At 45.5% G+C, this 27,937-nt stretch overlaps 1 protein-coding gene across 1 annotated transcript in view; it reads right to left on the bottom strand.

Annotated features, from left to right (window-relative positions):
• TTLL10 (tubulin tyrosine ligase like 10) overlaps nucleotides 1–27,937 on the bottom strand; it is a 193,303-nt gene that overhangs the window by 35,302 nt on the left and 130,064 nt on the right. Inside the window, exons 3-6 of the mRNA XM_039509034.1 lie at nucleotides 15,832–15,982; nucleotides 14,119–14,325; nucleotides 13,322–13,511; nucleotides 6,902–7,584 (exon numbers count right to left, since the gene is read on the bottom strand). Coding sequence (XP_039364968.1) covers nucleotides 6,902–7,584; nucleotides 13,322–13,511; nucleotides 14,119–14,325; nucleotides 15,832–15,982 — 1,231 coding nt within the window. The remainder of the gene's footprint in view (nucleotides 1–6,901; nucleotides 7,585–13,321; nucleotides 13,512–14,118; nucleotides 14,326–15,831; nucleotides 15,983–27,937) is intronic.

The raw sequence follows: 27,937 nt of genomic DNA, 5'->3' as shown, positions 1-27,937 counted from the left end.
CTCACACAATATCACGTTATAATAGAACCTGTGATATCCGATACCCTGACGATGCTAATATGTTTGGGTGAAACCAATGGGAGTTTTGCTATTGACTTCAATAGGGCCAGGATTTCACCCTTTGAGGTTTATCCACATTTTTACCTCTGTGTTTTACAGTGTCAGTTTACAGAAGGATCTCTAATGAATATGCTTTCGCCATGGATAGAATAGAGTGTACTGGGCAGAAGAGAGAGAGAGAAACACCACAACGCAGTCAACCTGTGGAACTCGTTGCCAGGGGACGTTGTGAAGGCTGAAAATATAATGGGATTCAAAAAAGAATGAGATAAATTCATACAGGAGAGTTCCAGCAATGGACATTAGCCAAGATGGTCAGGGATGCAACCACATGGTCTTGGTGTCCCTGGCCTCTGATTGCCAGAAGCTGGGAGTGGCTGACAGGGGATGGATCATTCCTTCTTCATTCCCTCTGAAGCACCTGGCACTGGATGCTGGGCTAGGCAGACCATTGTTCTGACCCAGTATGGCCGTTCTTATATTCTTATAAGCCCCCATGAGGACCCGTTCCCCCTAAATTCTTCTCCAAAATACTGCAGGCACTCCTTTCTGATTTGCTGTTTTTATGATTTTTTTTCTTGCTGGGTTGCCTCCTTCTGCCAAAAGATCTCCAGTCCGCCGCCACCCCCGACCCCTTGTATTTCACAACTAGCCCCCAGTCAAGCTGTTAATGGCAAACTCTTGGTTATTATAATTACATGCTGCTGTTAAGTTAATTAACCCTCACAACCCCCCGGGTGAGGTAGGAAAGCATTATTCCCATTTCACATATAAGGAAACAGGTTTGGAGAGATGTTTTATCCGAGGTTACAGAGCCAGGCACAGAACCCGAAAGGGCCTGATTTCTACACTCCTGTTCTATCCACTACACCACACACTCGCATCTAGCTTCATAACAGGGTATAGTGATGCTGACTTGGTACTTCTGTCCCTTCAGCTCTGTTCCATGTGGGACGGTGACTCTGTTTGCATAATACATCGAAGCACCTTAGCCTCACATACCAGGCTGTTAAAATGAGCCATTACATCATCCACTAACCACCTGGTATGTGTGCGTGGGAGGGGTAGGGGAGGGAAGGAGGCAGGGGAGTTGTGGCATTTGCTAGCAGTTAAAATCCAGTTGTAATGTTGCTGGAAGATGCTGCTCACCAGAGTAGGATTTCCTGATTTATTTGATACCTGTGAAAGTTACACGGATTCCATGTCTTTTGGATTCTCTGCCCTGTGAGCATTCTGTCTTGGTGGCTCTCCTGGCCCTTCCTCCTTGTCTCCCTATCCCTCTTTCTCCACCCACGGCCCATTGTGGAATGGTGGGAAAGTCACATCCACAGTTACACCCTTTTCTCCCACTGCTGTGTCTAAACAGCACAGCTCCACTCGCTGCTGAACGATTGTATTATGACATCGACCACCTTCTTCTTGCTTCCCTTTCAACACCCCTATTCCTCTCATTTGCATGCTGCAACCCCATTGGTTGAAATAAGTCAGCAGGGCAAGAGGTATAATCTATGGGTGCAGATGACGGGCTATTACATCTGTAGCAGAGTTTTTTCCACTGAATGTTCAGAGCGACATTTGAGATTCTGTGACTAGCAAAATTCCTGGGTCATGAAACGGCTTAAACTGAAAGGGGAAAATGTCTGTGCAGAAGTTTTTGTCATGTTTATGCAGTTCTAATCTACAGCTAAATACAAATCAATATGTGTGCAAAAATTATTTTGAGTAAGAGGCCCTGAACATATCTTTTTGTCTTTTTGCAATACCAAGTGGAATATGGATACCCACCAATAAATCCACACTGCATTATTTGACTACAAAGTTCCTGATGGCACTTATAACAGTATCATCAGTGCCTTGTCAATATTCCAAACAGTGGCTAAAGAATGATGCAGCTTTCACACAAATAAGGTTTATCATTCTCAATGAACTGCATTACCAAGCATTTTTTAAACGGAAGAAGAGATGATGTTGTGAAAAAGTTATGCTAACGAAGCTCCCAATAATCAAAACAGATATGAAGTTCTCAGCCAATAACATGCTCTGACGGAGTGAACATTGCTTCCGTTTACTGTAAAGCAGGAGGTGTTCAGCTGCATTGTATCCCTTCACATTATTTCTGATGATTCATGAGGCCAAAGATCATGTGCTTTCAGACAACGCTAGAACTGCTGCAGTCTTTGGGTCTGATCCAACTCTCACTGGAGTTGATGGAAAAATTCCAGTTGACATTAACGGGAGTTGGATGAAACTCTGTTTAATTGGCACTTCCTGAAATGTATCATTAATGGGGATGGGCAAACTCATTTGGCCAAATTTCAAACTCCCTTGGTCATGGTGGGTTGGAAAGTTCAACTTGATCTCAGGGGTTCATATTTTGCTATGAACAAAGGAGCAGGAGGGAGAAGAAGAAAAGCATCCGCTGGAAAAAACGTGATGGAAAAAACAGAACTGAGAATTGAGCTGAGTGAAAATCAACTACAGAGGGCCAGATCCTGGGCGAGGGTACGTTAGAGGAGTTCCACTGAAGCCAACCAAGTTATATCAGTTGACACCCACCCAGGATCTGGCCTAGATAGCACAAGGGCAAAGGAGCAGAGAGACATAATTTCACCCCTGTGGAAGCCAGAAGCAAAACTCTCATTGTCTTAAGTGGAAGCAGGACTTGGTCCCGAAGTGAAAAACGTAGTAGGAAGCAGGCAGACTACGGAGACCCCAGATTCTTTGTCAGCCATTTGGACTGTTCTCCCGTGCTACCTGTTCTACTGTATTTCTGGTTTATGGTGCCTTACAATTTATTTGTGTTCAGAGGTGAAATCCTAACTCCAGTGAAGCCAATGGCACTTTGATATTGACTTCTATGGGGCCAAGATTTTGCTCATTGAAATATTTTATAAGTATTTACCTGCATTGTAATGTGCGTGTCATAGGCGTCATCTACACATTCAAGTGCAGTCTACAATAGATTGTGTTGAGGGTTCTTTTATTCGTGTTTCCCTGCTACCTTCGCCCACTTAGCAAAGTGTGTTACTTCCTGAATATAAAGAAAGTGGAGTGTAAACTCTATGGGGCAGGGACTGTCTTTTTTATTTATCCTTATCTGTATTGCTTGTTTATATAGCGCCTGCCACCATGGGACCCTGGCCCGTGATTGGGACTAGAATAACAGGACAGAGTGTGTTTCCTGGCTTTCTGCTTAAATCTCTCTTCTTGTTCTTCCCTTTTTAAAAAATTTTTTTCATTTCGTTTTTCAAAAATACAAACACATACGCAATTACAGAACACTACGTAATACAAAAATACTGCAACAACAACCGCAGAACACTCTCTCAATGTAGACACCTCTAAGATGTCAATTTTCTTCCTCCTTAATGAAGCGAATAAACTGTTACCACAGGGAATTAAATTTAGTCTAATAATTAATTCTATGAAGCTCAGATGAAGTCATCTCTAGCAACCAGTCTCTGATATCCAGGATATCTATAGGTGTTAACAATGGAGTGGGGAGAAGATGGGGGGAAGGGGACATGTTTTCCTCAGCCCTTTATTATTTCAGCTAATAACACCAAAAATACCAAATTCTGGGATGTGAGCATATAATGGCTGCCGGGTTATATCTCCACCTTGTTGCCAAACATGTCCTGAGGTATTATATCAATATAGCCTCTATGTGCACCTAGCCGTACCTATCTCTTACAAGGCTCATGCTCCCTGGATAACATTAGAGAAAGGAAGATTTCTTTACATCAGCCTGTGAAAATATGACCGAAAGCATAGACACCTGAGAAGGACTAAAATGGCTGCCATGAGGTGGGGAATGTGATCAGTAGAGAAGTAAATAACTAGAGAGATGGCTAAAACAATTGAATCTGGCTCTCATATCAGAGCCTCGCAGTCTTTAATGGATGCATCCTCACAACACCTCTGTGAGATAGGGCAATGCTGTTCTCTTCATTTTACAATGGGGAACTGAGGCCCAGAGAGGTTAAAGGGACTTGCCCAAGGTTACACAGAAAGTCTGTGGCATCTTCTCACTCTTAGCTATATATTTAATCTTTCTATGATACCCCTCACCACAGGACCTGAGTCTATGTGGGGAGCGTTACCTGAGCAGCATGAGTGTGCAGAGCATGACTGGTAGTATGGGCCAGGAGCAGGGGGAGGGGAAGCATTATCAGCAGGAGTGATATGGGGAGCTCGTCAGTAGTGCTGTGTCAGGAGTGAGTGAAAAGATGTTCATAGCAAGACACATCTGTTTTCACAATGGCGTCCAGCACGAAAGCTGGTCTCATCTCTCTGCAGTTTTATAGCACGGTTACTGGTACGCTTTGAAATGCGGATCTAAATATGTATAGGTCTATTTTTAACATTCATTCCTGCTCTCTCTAGAGCTGTTTGCTTTTTTATCCTCCTTACCCAGGTTGCTAAGAAATTAACCAATTTTAAACAATCCCATTTATCCTGAGACATGAACTCATGAAATAAACTGCAGCGATTGAAGTGTTGATAAGGAGACTCTTCCATTAGTCTGAACACGTACCTGTCTCTGTTTAATACTGGGAGATTCCATAATTACACAGAGAAAGAAGATCAAAGTGTCCCATCCCCCGGGTCTCCGTACAAAGATTACAGATGAACTTTCCTGCTCTTTGAATTTTTTGACACATAATGTTTAAGCATAAGTCCTTTTACCTTGCATTTATTTGTGTGTTTTGCATCTCTGGATAGCTAATTATTAATGAGAGGATAATGAAACAGATCCTCCAGTCTATCCAAGTTATTAATTAAAAATCCTATCCACAGCAGACAGACCAAATTCAGGTCTTGCTTTCCCCCATGCAACCCCACTGGAACCAAAATACTAAATGAGTCTTCTGAATTGTGCCTTGCGAATCTTCGTGGGCATCTATCTGCATGCGCAGAATCCCATATTTTTACATCTAAAATGATACTTTGCCTGCAGTTACCCACTTTGAACACACAGAATCCTGTGCAAAAGGGAGTTTAAAAGTGAGCATAAACAACAGCTGCACAAATTTTGTCTACGGTTTAGGAGGCCTCAAAGTGTCTAATGTATATTTTGGGATGACTCATAGTAATATTAATACTGGCACATGAGAAACTGAAGCACATAGAGGTAAAGTCATTTGTTCAATGTCATAGAGTGATAGTGCAGGGACTAGAATCTGGATCTCTTACTGCCCTGCACTAGAAGACTTCCATTGACTTCAATGGTTTTTGTATCAGGCCCTTATTGTACTGGTTCATCCCATCCTTCTCCAACCATTAGACCATGCAGGCAAGCTCCTCTGACAGATACATGCATTTTGGGTGGTCCTGTTTTGAGCAGGGGTTGGACTAGTGACCTTCTGATCTCTCTTCCAACCCTAATCTTCTATGACTCTGTTTCAGCTCCAAGATACAGAACCATGGATGCCAGAATAGGGGCAACACTGGAATAAAGCTAGTCATTTGCTCTACCCATCCTATCTCCAACCTGGAGGGCGCTGATTGCTATAGGGACATTACATTGTCCTTCCCAGAAAGAACCACCACTGAAGTGTCATCTTCAGGACATCCTGGCAATGAACAATGCTGACTGGCTGACACACTGAGAGGTGAGTCTATACTGAGAGGAGATGTGTAGGAGGGGTTAAAAGATACTTGTCAGTTAAGTGGGAGCGAAGACTAAGGGAGCCTAAAATGGAGTAATTGGGCCTAGTAAATTACTCCATCTGAATCTGAGACATCATTAGACTCATCTCTGAATTTGGCTCATTGGCTTAATTGGGAATTGTGGTCACTCAGGGCCAGGTTTTTAAAGGTATTTAAGCACCTAGTTGTCTAATGTCTATTTTGGGATGACAACTGAGGCACATAGAGGTAAAGTCATTTGTTCAATGTCATAGAGTGATAGTGCAGGGACTAGAATCTGGATCTCTTACTGCCCTGCATTTTCAAAAGTATCTAGGCACCTAAAACTGTGTCTATCAAGATGAGGTCAATGCATAAGCGCCTCATAACAAAGCTTAGCTTCTGCTCTTGACACACACACAATGCCGCCACTCTGTACTCGAGAAAATTTATTACCAGAAGAAACAAAAAGCACCAGCAGTTGACAACATAAGGTCTGCTTTTTCCTACGGTCATAGAAAGGGTGGTCTAACATATTGCTATCTAGCTGCCCTGTCTGTGGAGCCAGAGCCTAAACCTACCTGCAATTCTCATTCACTCCATCTAAATTGTCAAAGCATCTTTCTTAAAGGTCAAAATATTCTTGAAGATTATCTCATTATTAAAATGTTTCCCTTTGAAGTGAACTAATATACATTTTACTACCAGTGCATCTATGTGATTTTTAACAATGCAAACATCAGAAGGCAATGCTGATTGTTGTATTTATCGCTAAAAATGTTGTGGCATTTCAGCCAAATTGCCTATTAATGAAGAGATTTATTTTTTCTTCACCCAAATTTCCTGCTAATGGAGAGGTTATTTTTCTCTCCATGTTTCCAATTTTTCAACTTAAAAGCTTAATTTAAATGATTTCAGTTTCACTAGAGGTTTGCCACTGACAGTAAATTCTAACTTGATTTTTTTTTTAGAGGCGAGGCACACACCCATGTTTTCAGTGTTGTTAATAAGAGGTAGCAATTGTATACAATACAAGTTGCAACCAACTGTATACAACCTTGCATACAAGTTGTATATAACTGGATACGAGGTTATAGATCAGATCTTTAGCTGATGTAAATTGCTGTCACTTCATTGGCATTTATGCCAACTGAGGATGTAGCCTGATGATTAGATATTGACATTTAAGAGCCAAGGCTCCAAGATTCACCTGTATCAGCTGCTGAGGATCCAACCAGCTGCTTAGCTCCTTCTTTTGTCATTGACTTGGTTCCCTTTTTCCTCTTGCTAGTTGCTAATGTCCCCTTGGAATTTAATTTGGAGCTTGAAGGGGCGTTTTCAGCAATTACACCAGAATCATGGATGATCTGGGAAGGCTTGAGACCTATACTGTTCTCCTTGCTATCGTTTGCTTGGCTGGCCTGAGATGCGACTTTTGTCGCTGTCTTTGGTTCTTGGGCTTTCTCAGAACCTTTATCCTGACCCACATTTCCATCTGGGTGTGCACAGTTACTGCTTTCCAAGTCCGGTTTAGTAAGGTTACTGTCCAGCAGCATGCTCGCTGGTGACTGTCCTCTGCTTTTACTAGCTTCTGTATCTAACCCCCCTTCTACTTCATCCTCTCTGGTAACATTAGACTCAGTTCTTGGGATGCCCTGTAAATCCACAACAATTATATGGGTGCTCTTCCTCAGTCTGGTCCTCCTCATTATGTCCTGAGCCATGCCTTGGGATCTGGGAGCTGTGTCTTCATTTTTCAGTTGCATCTCGCCTTCCTTTTCCATGCCACCTCCATCATCGTCAGCAGGCTCCTGCTGTTCAGCCTCAGGATAAAAGACAGACTTCCTGCCGGGAAGCTCTCTAACTGAAGCCCACTTGTGTTCTGGGCAATGGCTGTGAAGACAACAAATGAGACCTTCCATTAGGGCACTGACACCAAATCTTCTTCAGGCAGTAGGTGGGAGAATAACCTTAGTGAGACAGGCTTGTAACCAATCTTTGAGAAGGAATGGTTTAGAGTGAAAGCAGCAAGCAAAGAGTTTCTTTAAGAAAAGGATACTTAATTCACAAGGCTTGAGGAACTGAAACACTGATTAGAGCAAGGGGGGAGGTGTGGAAATAGGTTTTCCAAGCTAGGGTAATAGATAATCTGAGATTAGCAAACATTAGACAATTCCTCCAGGAAATGTATAAATGTCACGGCTAAATACACGATGTAATCTCTATTGTAGAGGCAGGACCAATGGGAAATTACAGAAGTGTATTGTGTTATGTGCTCCCATAGAGCTAGACATAACATAGGTTGAAAGACAATGCCGAGTTAATAAGGCATCAAAATGGACCTACCTAAAACTTGTTCCTTCTTAAAGGAAAGCTGTGATTTATTGGAGTGAGTGGGCGGGAGAAGCAGATGAATGTTAAGTCGCTGCCACTGATTCACTGGGTGTTCTTGGCCACATCACAGTTATGTTATGCCTCAGTCTCCCTCTTTATAAATGAGGGATAACAATCAGAGCTGGGCAGGAACCAGAATTTTTGTTTCATGGGAAATTCCATTATTTTGACATTTGTTTTCGCACTGAATTGGAATGAAAACAAACCTTTTTGAAATCTCCCATGAAATAAAATGTAAAAGAAAATTCACTTGGGGTCAATCAAAACATTTCATGTTGATAAAATCAGACTGGTTCACTCCAATTTCAACTTTAAAAAAATGGAAACAAAAAGTCATTTCAGAATGAAAAACTGAAACATGCCATGTCGACAATGTCAACACATTCTACTTCCACATCCTCAGAATGCTTCATTTCCATTTTTTTCAAAACAAAATTTTGTTGAAATCAACATGTTCCTGCAAAATGTTTCAGTGTCAACAAAATCACGTTTTCCAATGGAAAACTGTTCAGCTGAAAATGTTCCGATCAGCTCTCCTAAGTACGCTCACCAACGTTTGCTAGATATTTATTATTATTATTTCACGTGTGGCTATTCAGTAGCAGGTTTGAACCAAAACCCCAGGTCTGAAACATCACTGTTGTGTGGTGTTCAAAATCAGAACTCAGATTTTAGGCCTTGAGCCTTTCTCTAGTCTAAAGTGCATTCTAATTTCGTGAAATTTTGGATGGAGAGAAAGAAACTGGGTGGTATGTTCTCTTCTCAGCATTATGCACAGGGTTTAACTTCAGTTACTGGCATAGCCTTCTGGGAGAGAAATCGTCTTCACAAGTGTCCCCAGGAGTCAGGGGAATCACTTGAGCAAATCCCCTTGCCTCAGTTTGAATATTTACCCTAAAATAGGGTGACCAGATGTCCCGATTTTATATGGACAGTCCCGATATTTGGAGGTTTGTCTTATATAGGCTCCTATTACCCTCCCATCCCCTGTCCTGATTTTTCACACTTGCTGTCTGGTCACCCTACTCTAAAAGTACTACTCTTCCGTGGCCACCACTCTGATAGTGTAAAGACTGAGGCCGTAAAATAGGAGAAATGACATTTACATATCAAGGGGTATAAAAGGGACTTGGTATAAATGAGAATTTCATCGAGTTTGTCTGTACAGCAATATACAAATCTCTGGCTCTCTATAACAGATTTTACTAAGTACAATGAACGTTAGCCATAAGAAAAAGGTGATGCTACCATAATACTCCAGCCAGCATTTATTTAGTGTCTTTCATCCCAAAGGACTTCACAGCACTTTACAAACTAGATTTAAAGATCACTTCAGCCCCTTGTGGGGTGTGATGCACAGCAGCTTGCAACACTACACAACAGTTTTTAAGACAGGAGGTGAGGAAGACTAGCTTGTGAAAGCAGGCTGCTAAGCTTGTGAGCTTTGACTCAGCCCACAGAATAGGCCCAGAAGGACTTTGCTGCAGTGTGTTTTAGGTCAGATCTTAGAGCGTTCATTTTGAACATTAAAATATTGAAGAGAGTTTCTAGTAGGTTCATAGTTTGACACTATTACTCTGCCGCGGGACCACGTGATTGAAAAGCCAATCAGCGCAATATAAGTCAGTATCTTTATCTCCGCCTTGATTTTAGAATTGCTCCAACCAGAACTTCCGCTTTGTTTTGTTTCTTTCAAAGAAAACAAATGCATCTTAAAGTGAAGTAAAGTAATGGAAATTCTAACCTTTGCTCAGCAGACACTAAATGCCGTAGCAAAGCTTTCACTGTCCCCTGTCCTTCCTTCTGCTTGGAAAACTTGGCTTCTAGCAGGGCCATAAAGAGAGCTTCTAAAGGAACCAAACCATCGCGTTATGGAGCAGCAGACACACTGCTGTGGAGTGTGGATTGCTTATCTCACTGAGTGGAGAAGGATAGCGTCACAACAGCAAGTGGTGGCTCTGAAATCAAACCTGCCTCTGCTTTATATACACAGGTTCCAAAGAAGTTGTTTGGCACGTTCAGAAAACCCTCAGCACTATAAACAAGGGCCGGTCTCCTAGCAACAGCTGCCTAGCGACTGTTGCTAATTGTGGAAGGGGTTCCAGCATTAACATGCAGAGCGACTTCTACAAAGGTGTGTGTGTTTTTAGATAAAGCTCTGCCGTGATAAAGAGTCACGGGAGGGCTGCTGTTTGAGTGGGCGCACATGCGCGCATCAGAGTGAGCACGTGTAACGGAGAGATAGGGGAACCAATTTGGTGGTTGGAACTCCTGTTGCCTGGCTTGTTTCAGCTCAGTCGTCCATGGTCATCTTCAAGTCTTCGAAAGGTCAGGCTTCACCTGGGTTGACAGACACTACGCCCACTTTTGCTGTCACTCAGAAGCAAACAGTAAAAGCTCATTCCTTTCCTTCCCCCTGCACCACCACTCACTCGTCACCTGCTAAAATTAGACTCAGAGTGGCTGCCAATATGGATTTTGATCATAGTGTACCTGTCCTTTAAGTGTAGTCACTGATCTCATTGCTCAACGCTTCACCTCTCCTGACTTTGTTCACATCTCAGTGCTGATACTTTTCTGTATGTTGCAGTAGGTACAGTTCAAAACGGGCACCACCCGGGCAAACGACTGACATAGGCATGTTCAGATTATGTAACTGTATGCTGGTGTAGGCAGTCATTAGACCTGCCTGTGCATATGTATATATGCAAGCCCTTTGGATCACCGTGTAGTCATCTGTCCCAAAATGTTTATCCACAAATTAGTAGAATAATGTATAGCACTAAAATACTGGGGAGTTCTAAACTGTGTATAGTGGAGGTCATTGGTGGTTCTTTGGCTCATGGCTGGTTCTTTCTTTCGGTACAAATGACAGGTAGAAGAACAAGGCGGCTCAGATTGTTGGGTGCAGGGTGGGTGTTTTATGCCTTACTGCCTGTGGAACCTACCCGCGGAGCTGGTGTAACTGAACTCTGTGGAATCATCCCAATTTAGGGGAATCCTCCAGTAGTTTACAGCCAGTGTAGTGGGGACTAGACTGCCTCAATCCCTGCAGCTAGCATAGGGGCATGGCCAACGTAAAAGGGAAGTGGCCAGGGCTTCCCTCCAATTCACTGATCCAAGGCTGCTCTTTCGGTCACTCCGGGGCATTGTCAGCTGATGTCATTTACAGCCTTCGTCAGGCTGCTCTAACATGCCGGGGGGCTGACCTGGCATGTGGCAGCCCCAGGGCTGGGGAAGTGCATATGAGCTTTACATCACCTTTACGCGCACACCCTTCTAACCTGCACTACATGCTCCTTGGACCTATTCAAGGATCTGATCTGGAGAGTGTTTTGGAAGTTAGAAGTTCTACCTGTACATGTAGACGCATAAACAGTGGCTTCTCCTTTGCAGCGGCACGGGGGAGTTTTGCCTCAGTAAGGCGAATAAAATCTCGAGGATAATATTTATATCAAGAGGACTGGGTCCTCAGCTGCTATAAATCCGCATATCTCCACTGGAGTCAATGGTGCTATACCAGGTGACCTCATCTGAGGATATTATATTCTATCGTTGTCCAAGCAGAAGCAGGTAGTTCATCTCTCTTGGTTGCAATAACTGAAGACCAGAATTAGTGACTTTGCAAAATGCAATGAAATGCTGGTGAAATGAACAATTGGTAGAAATTTTCTTGGAGAAAAATTAAGCATTTACATTTTTAAAAAAATCATCATAACATACTCTTTTCCCACAGAAAATTAGGATTAAAAATAACAAAAGCCTCCAACCCTGGTCTTCTAACTGTGCTATGAAACATTCTGGGTTAAGATTCAATATGTGGTGGTTGTTATGAGGTTATCTGGCATTTCTGAATGAATTTCCATTGAATTTCAAATAATAATTTGTGGCCTATTTGCGCGGCAACAGCTAAGTTGCATCTTTTGATAGCAACCAAGGTCTCTGAAGTCATAATAACATCTTTGAATTTGAATCCCCAGAGAAAGCTCAAGATACTGCAGGGTGAGACGTCAGAGAGGGGCCAATGCAATATCTCTTGGCGGTTTTGTAAAATTATACAGCAGATGCCAGCAGAACAGTAACAATCGCTTTTTGGTTTATCAAATGCTGCTTATAGCATAGCACCAAACCCCAACTGATGGACGTGATCAAAAAGCACTGGACCACAAGCTGAATTCAACAAAACTGCGGTCACAACTCGGCCTCCAGGATAGACAGGAATGAGTTAACTAACTGAGGTAGCACTTGCACTTCTGCTAGCAGGTGGGAAGCTAAGGAAACCCCCAGCTAGAACAAAGACTTGAGGGAGAGATTTAGAGACAGGAATGTATTGGGTGATGGGGGAGGGTGGAAAGAAGCTTTTATACAAAAACTAAATCTACTGGCCACGTCATCCTGTCTGAGTCCTTTCTGATCTAGTGTTTGGTCAGGGCTGGCTTGATCCTGGATTAAAGGAACCTGTGTTTATAACCTCTCTGCTGCCATAAAGGTGGCTGTCATGTCCCCAGTTTAACACTGCGGGCAAGTTCACTGGAGTGCAAAGGGGAAAGTCAATGGCATTGTGCCTGCTTGTGAATTGGGCCCTGTAGCTTCACTGCATAGTCAAACATGAGGAGAGACTGGGCTAGGATTTGAAAGTCCTTAGGGCACTGGCCAGGACTAACCGTTTCTTGGGTTTTCTGGGGCCTCTAGGGAGCAATGTTCTAGTGGAAAGGATGGGCCAGGCTGCATAACCTGATTCTAAATAGGACAATTCCTTCTCCAGACTGCCTCCAAGTAGCCTCAAGGCTGCTCTAAGCTGCGCCAGTTTGTCACACTCCCCTAGGTGCTGGTATGCCCGCCAAGAAAAGCCAGAGAGCAGCAGGTTCCCTCCCTCCCTCTATCTCCTAACTCTGGCATGACCCATACCCGGGTGCTTTGAGGGGGAGGGCAGAGATGTTCTGGAAGCTCTAAGACACAGGATTAACTCCCCGGGGTTGGATTCTTTATTACCTCTTTGCAATCTTAGAGTGGAATAAAGGAGTTGCAGTGTAAGACAGAAATTGGCCCAGGAAGCAGGCCCCTGGGATAGGAAGGGGCCACTTTCTCCTGTCATGTTTTAGAACAGAACCACACCAAAACCTCTGACAAGTGACATGGAAAATGTCTTGGGACACCCTTTGATCATAAGATTGCCAGCCTCAGGCGTCCCAGGCTGAGATGTACTGTGTATATTAAGAAAGCCAGTGATGCTTGCCTGACACAGGTGCCTTGGAGCCAAGTTTCAATGGACTTGAAGTGATATTCCATGTCTCTGTAGGAGGGAGAGACAAACCTGTAGGAATCAAAGATCTGCAGTCTGCCCCTTTTCCACCTGGCCCCCAGGCTGCGCTCACCAGACCCCAGCCAGATCTCCACATGGACAATGTCATGGAATTGCCTCCTTCCTGCAATGACAAGGAAGTGACTGTGCATTTTTCAAAGTTGCCTTTAAAACTGCATTCTGGGAAGTGATGGGCTGACAGCCCTGGAGACTGTCTATCCATAGAACTGGCACCGACAGACGGTGTCACTGTTCAATCAGTGTGTCTTGCCCTGACCAGAACGGACTACCCTTGCTGCAGGACCAATCCCCAGACAGATTTTTGCCCCAGATCCCTAAATGTCCCCCTAGAGTGAACTCACAACCCTGGGTTTAGCAGGCCAATGCTCAAACCACTGAGCTATCCCTCCCTCCCAGCTGTGTTGTATGCGTCTCTCTGAGGTTAGATGGATGGGGGATACACATGCGGGGTACATATGAGGATGGCTAGATGGAGGTGGTATGTATGGGGAAGGATGGATGAATGGATATGAAAGGGGGTGGGAGTACATATGAAGATGGATGGATAAATGGTACATATGAGGATGGCTGGATGGAGGTGGTATGTATGGGGAAGGATGGATGAACGGATATGAAAGGGGGTGGGAGTACATATGAAGATGGATGGATAAATGGATAGATAGAGGTACATAGAGGATGGGTGGATGGATAGATATCTTTGTCGACATTACGTTCTGGGTCGAAGTACGTTCCTGAAATGAAGATGAGGTCTCCCGGCTTCATGTGCTCCTCACTGGGCAGAGTGATGGGGAGTGTATCGTACTGATATGCCTGGTTTCCTGGGCCGATGCAAAAGCCAAATTCCGATTGTAAGTCGCGCACCACCCTCCGAATCAGTCCGCAGCAATCCAGGAAGAATGGGGATTCGTACTCTGGAGCTGGGGAGCAAGGCAAGTACATCACCAGTAGGTGAGCATGACAACAAAGGAACCTCTGTTTTATCCAGCAGGAGGACAGGAGAGTCGCTTTGGTGAGAAAAGATGCAGCGAGGGGCAGCTTTGCACAATAATTCAGGGGCAGGCACACCAATGTATATTGTTCTTCTGTTTGCCAGAAGCTGGGAATGAGCGACAGGGGATGGATCACTTGATGATTCCCTGTTCTGTTCATTCCCTCTGGGGCACCTGGCATTGGCCACTGGATACTGGGCTAGATAGACCTTTGGTCTGACCCAGTAGGGCCATTCTTATGTTCTTAATGTGGATAAAACCATAATTCCCAGCTACTGGTCTAAATGCCACGTCCTAGAATCTCCACCCATTTCTGGAACCAAACCGGAACTGGACCTTTTTGCAGTTCTGGTATTTTTTCCCCCTCTGATTTGTGCTGCCTCTGCATTTCAGGATGGCACTTACAACTGGAATGTGAAGTGCCAAAATACTACAAGGATGTCTTTTTTCATGGTATTTCCAGCTTGACTGAGTAGCAGGAATCCCGTGGGATTTCCAGCCCAGTTTTGCAGATCTAAGAAGTTTGGATATGCTGGATTAGGTTCTGCAAAATCACCTCCGCTGTTGGATTTGTATTCAAACTTAACTTCTAGACAAAAACGGTTCACTCGTTGCTAATTCTATGGCCTCATCAAATCCACTGGATCTATGTAGACGTTTCAGATGCAACGTGGATTATGTGGAACTGAAGCTTTGGAGATGGCTGGAAATTTTTCACTGAATTTTTTTAAATGAAAAATGCCACTTTCATTTACATTTAAACATGTTGAAAAACACTTCGGAACTCTAAACATCTTGCTGGCTACTTTTGTTGCTCCACCCCTCTTTTGTGTCCCTCTGAGAGATGTGTCATACCAGCCAATGTCTGGTCAGTAGAACTGCTTGGGGTGAAAGAGGAGAATTTGACCTCTTTGGTCCACTGAGTCCAAAGGAATCAAAGTTCCTAGATGGGGGGCCTGATAGTAAGTAGATGTTAGTCTAGGGACATCTAAGGGAGCATGTTCAATGGTGTGAGTCAGGAGACCTAGGCTTTATTCCCAGCCCTGCCACTGATCCTGGGCAAGTCACTTCACTGCTCCGTGCCTCAGTTTCCCCTTCCACCTTTTGTTTATTTAGATTCTAACTTCTCTCTCTAACCAGGTTTATGTACAACTCTTAACACAATGGCCCTCTAATCTCGGATGGGGCTTCTAGGAGCTACCATAATGAGGATGATGATAACGATGGAATCTAAGCTGGGGTAACATGAATATAGACAGGCCAAATTAGACACCTTAATCTCACGCCTGACTTTAACTGCCAAAGAAGAGAAGTTGCCATTCATTTGTGGCCTAAGGAAGGCGTGAACCATCAGTAGGCTATGACCAGAGACAGGAGTGACACCACCTGCTTCATCAGGGAAAAGGTGAATGAGCTGAAAGGGTCTGCACTTACTGCCCGGCTCGTGATACTTCTTGGCGTAGGGCACACCTATGTAACTCTTTGCCTGCTCTAGAAACTTCATCCGCAGCTGCCACCGGTAGTCGGGATCCTGAAGTCTGCTCTGTATGGACAGTTTCTTCCCTCGGAGCATCTGCAGCTCCTCCTGAATCAAAATACAAGGAGGAAAGGAGGAAAATCTGGCAGCAAGCCCTGTCTGTTTTTTCTCAAGACAAAACTTTTTTCCTAGAGAGGGGAGTGAGCAAAGTCAGTGAAAGCCAGAGTCTGGCCCAGACTCAATTCAAGCTCTGGCTTGGCCCAGCATCCCCGAATGAGGAGGTGCCAAGCCAGTGTGAATACTCTGGCATTTCTTCCTGGAGGTCACAGTGACCTTTAGCAACCTTCTCTGTATTTTCCTGTTCGTGCTCGATGTGCCTGATTAGCTCCAGTGCTTGGCTCATACAGAACAAGCCAGAACCTTGCCCTTGCGTACCTTCCAACTTCCTGGTCTACACATCTCATGGTCAAGCCACCCACATTTTAGAGAGTCCTAGGAAAACCACAGGGTGGGAGGACAGCAATCTGTGATATTGCAAATACTTCTGATAGGTGCTACTCCTTCTAATTGTTAGAGCTCAGGAAGGCCTGAGGGTTCAGGATTTCTGGGTTCTGACTTGAAATTCACTTTAACACCCCGTGCCTCTGTTTTCTCATATGTAAAATGAAGGGGAATATATAGCTTCCTCCCAGAGTTATGAAGGCAGGTTGAATTAACTGTCTGTAAAGTACTTAGAGACCCTGTATTAAACATGCATCCTTGTGCAAGTACTGTTCTATACTATACTATACAGATATAGGCTACTGTGTATAGATACAAGGAAAACAGCAGGAAATTGCACCATCAAAAAGTTCTCAGTGACACGAAAAGCTGCAAAAACCAAAGTTGAGTCATTTGTTTTCAGAGCGCTATAGTGGGGTTGCCTGGTGTTACATTGTTGCTTAAGAAGTTTATGGTTGGAATATTTCTACTAAAATGTTTGTCTATGTTCCCCCAAAAAGTCTTACAAGGTCTCTTGATGCGATGACAGCATGAAAGAGAAGGATTATACTCTAGTTCCAGGCTATAAGATGTAGCCAGATTTATGTAAGGAATAACACGCCCACCCCAGCATGTACAATAAGGTTATCAGTCTCTTTTGCCATAAGCTAAGAGCACTGTACCAAATACAAATTAAAAATCAAAACAGATCAAATTAATATTAATAAAAATATTAAACTGCATAATTATTTGAAGGATTCCTTAAAAAAATAAAATAGGACTGATGAACTAATACTGCTTCACACTTACACGGCACTATTCATGCGGGGGACTCAACATTTTGTATAGAAATGAGCTTCCGCATTAAACACAGAGACAAAGATACAGAGAGAGATCAACAAATTTGCTCAAGCTGATACAGCGAGTAAGTTGCAGAGACAGAAATAGGAGCCAGGCATCTCGATTCTCTGCCTTCTGCTCTATCCATTTGATGGACTGACTTCATTAAATAGATTAATGAAAGCAGCAGGCAGTGTGAGCATCCTATGGTAATTTTTTTCTGCTGGGAAAGATGACGCCTGTCTATGAGCAACATTGCTTTTTTATGTTAAATCTCCCCTGGAAATATTATTGCTTCCCCCTATAGAAAGATACAGTGCTGGGAGGGAAAACTACTATCTGGGTAGCTTATGTGAGAAGTCTGGACTGTTTCCATACGAGACAGATCATCCTTGTGCTTAGATGAATAGCAGTGCTCCATTCAACAGGAACTGTACTGAAACGAACACTTAGGGCTGCTAGAAATGCACTGAATGAAGGAATACCAGCCTCAGCCATTGGGTGACAGTATGGCGTTTTCTCCTGATACTGGCTGTGGGACAGCTGAACTATCCAGAGAATCTCTTTCATTCAAAGATAGTTTTAGTAGTGACTTGTGATGGCAGCTCATACATTCTGATTGCCCTGTTTTCTTGCTCGGTCAGTGGAGCGTGTTTCTCAGGAAACAATGTTTTAATAAAGCTGGCCACAAATGCAGAGTAACAGCCAAGATGTAGCTGGCACTGTAACCATTGATTATATTTTATTTTTTTCTAGCGTGGCATTTGCACTTTCTGACAGCAGCAATCTTCCCAGATGATGCCTTTTTTATGGGGTTAAGCACTCTTTGGGTGGATGAAGCCAACTTCTTGGAGGAAGATGAGTGTTTGTGTGGTTAAAGCAGGGGATAGGGAGTGAGGAAGGCCTCCTCTAGCTCTGCCACTGACACACTGTGTGTCCTGGGGCAAGTCACTTTGCTCCTCTGTGCCTCAATTTCCCCATCTGTAAAATCCTCCCAGGATTTAATTAATGCCTATAAAGCGCTGTGAGATGCTTAGTAATTAATGCAGACTTCACTCTTGTGCCTCCCAGTAATGAGGACTGCAGTTGACACCCAGAAGCAAGCTGCATCCACAACTGTTGTGAGATGTTTATATTACATTCTAATGGGGATTTTCTTCCTATAGAATATGGGTAGCGGGTTTTCAGGAGAGGTTTCTCAATATTCTGGATTCAAGATTTGAGATATTCGTTAGCCAGGGAGTACAGCAAGCAGTACATATGTGCTTAGCAAAGTGTCCCTTTCTGGTATAGCTCTGGCATTAGTCTCAAGTGCAACATATAAAGGGAGTGGCCTGATTTGGCCAGAGTCAAAGATTGGGTCTTAAATATCCTCCTGAATAAGGCTATCTGCAGCCACAGAAAGCCAAAGGCAAAGGAACCATCATGCCGCTGCTTACATGTGTTGTGTTGATAGTATTGGTCCTGGAAAAAAGATTCCTACCTGATCTACTGCGTCCTACACATCTTGCGATTGTCAGCAAGAGTGCCTCTCATTGAGGAAACAGGCCACTTCTCCTACTAACTCCTTCTCATTGGTCCTGCCTCAGCACCGGGGGCTGGACTAGATGACCTCCCAAGGTCCAGTCCAGCCCGACATTTCGATGATTCTGTGATTGGACAACTGCATCCCTCGCAACATTAAACGTGGTGACGGGCCCAAAATTAGTGATGGGCCCAAACCAAACCTCTGGAACAAAGTGTTGGAGGGAGAGAAAGAAGAGGCCTCAAGTCTGGTTTCATGCCTTGGGGCTGGCTTTCAGGGTAGCTTTATAACGAGTCAAACCACAACCTCAGATCTGAACACCGTAGAACTTTGGGGAAGTTCCGTTCCGGTCTACTAATGGAACCATCAACCCGGCAAGGATGCGACGAAATCAGCACCACCTCCTTCCTGCACGCGGAGGAAAGATACGGGAAATTCTTCTTACAGTGCTTTGCTTGTATATATGGTGCTTTGGCTATAAAATGATCTTGAAATTCAACTCTTTGGGGAAATGCAACCCCCTCTTGTCTGGGTCAGATAAACAAGAAGGTCAGAACATTGTACAAGGGCACCTGAACGGAACTCACTGTTCACAATCTCATCAAACCACCATTATCACAATGGGCTGCATTTGCCAAAGCACTGAGCACCCTGAATTCTGCTTGAGATCAATGAGGGCTGTAGGGGCTCCACATCACTGAAAATCGAGTCTTTTGTGGGTAGAGCCATTGTTGTTCAGGGCAAAAGCTGTCTGAACAAGTGTGTGTGTCCTTGCACCATCGCAGCCCGGTCCAAAACCCAGTGAAGTCAATGGAAAGACTCTCATTGGCTTCAGTGAGCTTTGGATCAGGCCCTTGAGATGCACCAATCATTTAACTTGGAAATTCTTTCTCTCTTTCTCTTTTTTACCTCTCCCTGTTTCTTCTGAACTATGTTTAAGGCTCAGAAGAATCTGAGCTTCTGGATTTTCAGCTGCAACTTATGACCCACCAAATCAGTGAAGTAACGTCACTTTCGGCCAGGCAGACCAGCTTAAGCAAATTGAGAATCAGCGTGTGAGGCGTGGAAGCAGGGAAAAGCAAAGCAAGCAGCGATTGTGTACCGCCTTTCCCACCGCTTGGGTTTCTGGCAGCCAGAGGTTAAAATCCCAGTAGCATTATTTATGTGGGAGTCACGTGCCCTGCCTGAGAGTGTCCTGGCAGATAAACTTTCATGCCTGTGTTCCTGTGTGGTGAAAATTCACAGCAACTGACCTACGTCACCTAGTGCTCGTAATCACCGAGCCAGGGCTCAGCACACAGCTCTCCCCCCAACATCAGCTAAGACAAGATCTCATTACAGCCCCCTCCCTCCAATACATTGGATAATGAAGGCGCTGAACTGCCCTTCTCCTGCAGAAACAGACCAAGGGAGATTTCTCCGGTGGTAACTGAGCATATCTGCCTCTCAGCGTCTCATTAGCCTCTTGGCCTGCAGGAACACAGGAACTGCCAGAGTGGATCAGACCTATGGTCCATCTACTCCAGTGTCCTGTTTCTGACAGTGGCCAGAACCAGATGCTTCTGAGGAAGGTGCATGAACCTCTGCAGTAGGCAGTTATGGGATAATTTAGCCCCAACCCGTTTCCTTGTAACCCCCACTAGTCAGAGGTGGGGCTGCGTATAACCTTAGGGATGTCACACTGCAGGGAGCACAGTTTTCACCTCGTCTGACGAAGGTGGGAAGGGTCGAACCGGATACAAAGTTACTGGGGTGAACCAAAAAACAAACCAGCGGAGCAGAGCCGAAATGAAACTCCAGCCATTTTCCAACCATGAAAATTCCCAGATTATAGAAAAGCAGATTTTACACTGAGTGGTTTGTGTGTTACTGTGTCGTGAGCCAGGATAAAGGCCTATGAAGCAGGAAAAGGTACGTATATTTTTCTATCAAAATGAAAATGGTTTGCACAAAATACATCACTAAGTGCCGGGGGCCTTCCACATCCTGCTGTGGTCTTTTCAGGGAGGTGCAGCTGGCAGGACATTATTAAGTCTGAGACAGAACCACCTGGGTCCTAGCCTAAAACTCTGATATTGACGCGCTGCCTGACCTCTGGCAAGGCACCCAGCATTCGCTCCACCTGCCTCTCATTGAAGTCAATAGAAAGACTCCCAATGGACTTCACGGAGAGTTGAAGCAAGGCTTTGGAGCCTGGTTTTCAGAGGTGCTGAGCACCCACAGTCCCCACTGACTTCCCTGGGAGCTGGATTGAGCCCTTATATTAATCAGGCCCTCGACTCTGTGCCCCTCTGTGCCCCCCGTGCAATGAGCATGCTAGTTCTTAGAGAGCCTACTGAATCGGGGGGCGAGGCTTAGCAAGTGTTTGGAGAGCCCTTTGGACAACAGGTGCTATAAAGATGCCAAGTGTTATTGGAGAGGCAAATCCCCGAGTCCTTGTTCTTGCTCCATTGATATGTATGGATGCTCTGCCTCAGTAAGGACTGAGTGCAGGGCCGGTGCAAGGAAGTTTCGCGCCCTAGGCGAAACTTCCACCTTGCAGCCCCCCCCTCTGCCCCTAGCCCTGTGGCAGCTCCCTGCCTCCCCTCGCCCTGAGGCATCCCCCCCGCGGCAGCTTCCCCCCCCGGGGAGCCGTGTGGCCCCTCCCCACCCCAGCTCACCTCTGCTCCGCCTCCTCCCCGAGCACGCCGCCCCCGCTCTAATTCTCCCACCTCCCAGGCTTGCGGCACCAAACAGCTGATTGGCGCTGCAAGCCTGGGAGGCGGGAGAAGTGGAGCAGTGACTGCGCGCTTGGGGAGGAACTGCTGTAAAAAACAAAAAAATTGGGGGCACCACTTTTTGGCGCCCCCAAATCTTGGCGCCCTCGGCAACCGCCTAGTTCGCCTTAATGGTAGCACCCGCCCAGACTGAGTGGAGTTTGGGTCTGGACTTTGGTCGACGGTGTTTCATATTCAGCCAGGCAAAATTGTTTTGTTTTTATCACACTTTAGCCGCCCTCCCCGGGACTTCCTGGCGGCTCTCACTGAGTAGCGATAACTGGGACTGGGAGCCTCTCTCCTCTTCAAACTGCAGGGCCAAATTCTGAGTTCCTTGGTGCCGGTGTAAATCTGGAACAACTCCACTGCAGGTGTTACTGCAGATTTACATCAGAGTAACTGAGACCAGAACTGGGCCGGAGGTGCTTGGCTTCTGTGATTCCATGCACTAGATTCTGCCAGGCTGGAAGTTACAGGAACCAAAACGCAGTTTCAGGCAGCAGGTGTGGCAGAGCAGTAAAAAAAAACCTCTACCAACTTTTGGCAAGCAAGCCCTGTGTTTCTTTCCAGGGTGTCGAGCATTCCCAGACTGCTCCCCGTGATCTCCGCACACCCTTTGGTACTGGGCAGCACGGTGATGAGTCATTTGGCTCAGAGATCCAGCGATAGCGGATTAACTTCCTCCTGGATTCACCCCACTCAGCTCAGTAGCAGCAGCAGAGGGATGATCTCAGCTGTTTTTCCATATTTACTTCTTCACTCTAACTCCCTCTGCCCACAAGGCGACACGCTGGGGAGGGGGATTAAAATGCCAGTTCCTCCAGACCAGTGATGGGTGCCTCTCGAAAGGTTTGGAGGGTCAGTCTGAATAAGCATCTAAATATTCAGGAGTGCTATGGAGAGGGCCAAAAAATAGAATCAAAGGGGCTATTGCAAGGCCGGAGACTTTTGCCAAAGCCCAGGACTGGCACACCAGGGAGAACTGAGAGCCAGGTCAAACGCTGCGGTGGTGCTGAACGCTTTGTGAACACGTGGACAGACGGACGACTGGGAGCGCAGTAAAGCAGAGCAGGGTGCAGGCTCGGGTTTGCAAGACGAAGGACGTTTTGGAATGGTCAGGACTGAGGAGCTCAGGCTGCCGTGAGGGTTGGCAGCAGAGGGGCGGCAGTAGCTCAGTGCATTGGCTGCCGTGGTAAGGGCTGAACCAGCAGCAGAGGGCTGACCACCAGGATTAAGCTGCATGAGCAGCCACTGTCAGGGCATCAGTACTGGACTAACAGGAAGTGCCATAGGTCAGGGCCGAGGTGTGTTGGCAGAGAGCTGAGTGGGGGAAGCTGGCACAACACTTGCCTGCCTTTGAAGTACAAGCTTCTCGTTTCAATAAGGACTTGTCCAAACCCCACCATTCAGGCTGCTTTCAAACAGCTCTCCTCTCTCTTTCCCACCCATTTCTTCCCACTTGATCGACTATTTTCCTTCCAGAAAAGAAATGCCCTGGTCCAGTCATTGTTTTTAAGCTCGATACCCTCGCCTGCCCCAGTCCTAAGGCTTGGAAAAAGGCTTGCCAGGGCCTTTGTTTGTGCATGAACTGCCAGGAGCCCATTGCACTGTTTCAGGTGATTTAACACAATCCGCAGTTGGCAGGGCTCTGGGTGCCTCTTCTTTGTTGCAGGGGCGTTTTTGGCAAGCGGTGAGTGAAATGCTGAGCCTTTTCAAGAGCACTCAATCCACCTTTCCTGTCTGGGGCTGGCTGACTGTGGAACAGATGGCTTTGGAAAAAATAAAGGGCAGGGACGTTTTAACAGCAGAGGAGTGCACGTTGGATGAACGCTGAATGGTGTTTGCTAGTCAAGGCGAACCCACTGCTGCTGATGCAGAACCGCCATTTTGGGATCTTTTGGGGAGAGATGAATCTGTGCTGAATCTGCTAGATCTGAATGCTTATTTAACACTAACTAACTAAAATCAGGAATATTGCCCCCACCTCTACCTCTCTCTCTCCCCAGTACTCTAATCTCTGCTATTCCTGACTTGCACAGTCCTTGAGATTGCAGCCCCAAGCAGCGCACATGGCTCTGACAGTGCACCTCAGTCCTGACTTGCGAAATCTTCCATGCTCCTCAGTCCGAGCCTGCAACACTCATGTCCTCCTTGTCTTCCCACTCCACAGCCTTATGAATGCAATACAGTTTCTACTTGCAACACCCCTTGCTATTCATTCCTAGATCTCCTCTCAGCACCATTTACTTGCATGACAGTAAGTGCTCACTTCCTCAAAGCAGCTCTTCCCGGGGATACTGGTGCCATCTGAAAGTGCTCTAGGTGAAATGAGCATCTAGAGGTGCCACTGAGAAGCAATTTGGAGGAGTGGGTAAATATATTAGGTAGCTGATTCAGTACAGGACTGTCACCACCCCAGCCTTGCTTGACCTTGGTGAGCCTGCAGTGAAACACTGAATAACTATTTTGATTTTAGTATTTCTTACCTTCAGCCAAAGAGGACCATCTGGGGTGAGGCAACCTGCATGGAACCTGGACAGAGGAGCACAGATTGCAGGAGGAAAGAGTTTGAAGGAGGCACTAGAAAGTCAGTCTGTGTGCACATGGCTTGAATGTTAGCTGCCACTGCAGAATTTCTGTGCACAGTTCTTTTAATAAAGAGCTACATTAGTTTTTCAAGCAGGGAGCCCTTTCATGCCATTGCCCAGCAAAGTACGGGAGACGTGGTATCGTCCACTTTGTCATTGGTGCAGGATTCCAATTGATACATGACCCCAGAGATGAAAGGACGGTGTTTGAGCTGTGCTCCACCTGCCTTCCCTGGAAAAGGAGCATCAGCCTCTGTAGCTAGTGATTCCTGCCATGTGAAAGGGGTATAATTGTTTGCAACTGCGACATGTGCTATTTGATTTAGACCAAAAAATAAAATTAAATCTCTTCTCAGCCATCCTGTTTGTCTGACCCTTATTACATAGTGCCAGAGGAAAATTAAATCTTTGGCAAAAGTGATGCGAAGGAAGGGACCTGAATCACTCAGGGAATCTGCCAAATGACTGGAAGGGGTGGTTGCAGCACTTCTCAATTTTCCTTTAATCAAGAGGTACTGCAGAGAACTCGGAGAGGATGAAATCCTCCATTCTGCTACATGGAGTAGGCCCACAGGTATTGATGATCTGCATCAAAAGTCATTTTGAAATGTCAAGAATGCTATGATCCACATAAGAATGTCCCGTGAGGAAAAGCACATTCTCTGCCAGGTGAGATCATGGACTATTCTGTCCCAGGCCTATGTAATAAAGGTTGGCATGTGGAGCTGAACAGTTAACAGATGGGCTTATTCGCATGCTAGCGAGTGAATGCAGATGATCAAACAGGTGCATACTCGCTACAGAACAGGATGGAAAAGATGTTCCTAAGGAATTTAATGAGGTGGTTACTGGCCTGGGATAAAGAAATAGTCAGAATCAAGCTCCCTGCTTTAAAAAAATATGACTTGGTCATTTTGATCAGACATAGATATAAAGGATTCTGTAAACCAGGGCAATTTGCAGACTCTGGATGCTATGCACAGGGAAATCTTGGAAATTGAAGGTAAAGAACACAGGGGGAAAACAGCATTACAGTATGATAGTTGCATACACCGCAGGGATTAGCTTTGACACAAGGGGGCCTTTCCTTGTCTCTGACTAACAGGCACATTGGTGAATGTCTGGGGAGATATCTTTGATTTTATACTGTAGAGCCCTTTTTAAAATCAAACTGCTTTGGAAAAGACTGCCTCTTCTTTTACAGACACGCACAGGAGGAGGACGCACTAAGCAGGGGCGGGGAGGTCAGAATTGTGAGGAAAATGTGAAAGCAAATGGATGGCTATTTAAAACAATGGATTTGAAACATTTCTTCACCGTGAACGGCCCTCTAACATGCAGTGTGTTGTCTCCATGGGACAAATTCCCTGACAAATCCCTCCTATTCTGTGCTAGGATGGGTCGAAAGCCAAGGAAAAGAAAGTCTGTTCCAAGCATGTCTTGCTCTCCCCTGACAATGAAAACAAACACACCTCACTGAAAGCAATCCAAGTTGCTCCATTGACTTCAGAGGGCTTTGGATTAAGCTTGTTATTTTTACGGACTCTGGCCCTGTAAGATCTGCTAGAGGATGTTGTGCAGGTCAAGACCATAACAGGGTTCAAAAAAGAACTAGATAAGTTCCTGGAGGACAGGTCCATCAATGGCTGTTAGCCAGGATGGGCAGGGATGGTGTCCCTAGCCTCTGTTTGCCAGGAGCTGGGAATGGGTGACAAGGGATGGATCATTTGATGGTTACCTGTTCTGTTCATTCCCTCTGGAGCACTTGGCATTGGCCACTGTTGGAAGACAGGATACTGGGCTAGACAGATCTTTGGTCTAACCCAGTATGGCCGTTCTTATGGAGCCAAGATTTTGAGTTTGCTGGGGAGGTGCATGTTATTAAGAATCGGAGGGGTAGCCATGTTGGTCTGGATCTGTAAAAAGCAACGAAGAGTCCTGTGGCACCTCATAGCGTAAGCTTTCGCAGGTGAATACCCACTTCCTCAGATGCATGTGGTGGAAATTTCCAGAAGCAGGTATAAATATGCAGGCCAGAATCAGTCTGGAGATAACAAGGTCAGTTCAATCAGGGAGGATGAGGCCCTCTTCTAGCAGTTGAGGTGTGAAAACCAGGGGAGGAGAAACTGCTTTTGTAGTTGGCTAGCCATTCACAGTCTTTGTTTAATCCTGTTACTAAGAAGGAATCTGCCACATCCTCCATTGAGTTCAGTAAGCTTTGAATGAAGCCCAGAAAGATGGAAGGCAGACTGCAGCCGCACCATGTGATATGAGTGAGATTTAGGGCAAAGCTGCACTCCCTGCAGTCTAGCTTTGGTTTATGGCAGGGTAGGAATTTCTCCTCCTAAGCCAAGTGGGTACATTTTCTGTGGGAACGCAGAGAGAACCTCACATTTGGGTTTGCTGCATGTGCTCACACGTTGTGTCATCTTTGAATCAGACCATTCTGTAACATGTCCCCATGCAGACAGAGGGCCTCATCTTTTACAGCCAGAACCAGTGTTGGGAATTGTAAACCCGTCTCCTTCCTGCCTTGAAACAGGTTTAACAACCAGAGCAAGAACTTTAATATTGACATAGAATGTTTAATGTTTAAACAGTAACGTTGCCTGGCACAGCTGTGGAGCACTGCACCGCCATATGCAGGATCCAAGTCTGAATATCACTCCCGGCCTTTCCATACCAAGGCCAGCCAGGGACGGGAGCAAACCGGATGTTGATGCTCTCAAGGGGAGAGAGGGAATGTTTAACAGCAGCGCCAGCAAGTCTCCTTTACAATAAGGAAAAAAACAGATGTTCAGCTGAAAAATCATAGCTCTGCTTAGGGGCCACTTTGTGTCCAAAGACATGGGCTGATGAGAGTCCGATTCTACCCATCACTGGGGTGAAATTCAGCCCTGCACAGAGGGCCAGCACAAGCCCTGGTTTATGAACAATAAGCGATGCAGCAAGCAGACAGAGTTGCAGGAAAGAGATCTTTATTAAGCATGCCTAGAGGCCAGCGATACACGCTGAGAGGCCAGTTTATGTCAGGGAGACATCTCCTGAGTCTCTGGTGATGCACCCCCTGAAATCTGACCTTCTTTCTCCAGTTCCACTCATCATACCACAAGGGCTATGTACCATTTAAGTTCCGCCTGCATCCTCAAACCAGAGCTGAGCGTCAGTGGAATTGAAGTAGTGTGCTGGCCTCGTGCTGAGACTCTGGTTACTGAGAAGGGCTATCAGAAATGTGCCACATGGCAAATGTCAGAGGGCTCCATTCTGAAAAGGACCATTGGACAGAAATTTCATGAAAAAGTTAAATTTGGCCTGGGACAAAATGCCAAAAACTTTTGCCTGAAATTTCATTTAAAACATTTGTCACTCTCCCATGGCTCTGCTCACAGCTCTGCTCTCCTGGCTAGGGTCTAGGGGTCCTCTCTTACCTGTTCCTCTAACCTCATTCCCAGTAGCACACCCACTCCGGGCAATAAGCTTAAAAGCCAGCTCCTCCTCGACAACAGTTCTGCTTTTGGTTGCAAAGCCAGTTTTGAGACCAGAGGGCTCTGAGATGGGGAGCTGGCTCAGAACTGCTGATGTTAATTTAATATTTTCCTGAGAGAAACGCTTCTCTCCGTGGGTCTAGTCCTGAGATAGGCTGAGAACCTGGAACTTCCAATGCCGTGGAAGTTGCTAGTGCCCAGTGCCTCCAAGGATTGGCCCCTGATTGTGCTTTCAGGGAACTATAGTGTAGCTTTCTTCCAAAAGTGTCCAAAGGGCTGGGAAGAAGGAGCCTGATCATATAGGTTGCTGAGCACCTCCTGAGAGCTGTTGAGGGCCCTCAACTCCCCCTCAAGAAAACCATTAACCCTGGACGACAGAATGGACAATA

This window comes from Mauremys reevesii, linkage group 21 (assembly GCF_016161935.1).
Source record: "Mauremys reevesii isolate NIE-2019 linkage group 21, ASM1616193v1, whole genome shotgun sequence".
Lineage (NCBI taxonomy): Eukaryota > Metazoa > Chordata > Testudines > Geoemydidae > Mauremys > Mauremys reevesii.
This window is presented reverse-complemented; position numbering and strand designations above follow the sequence as displayed.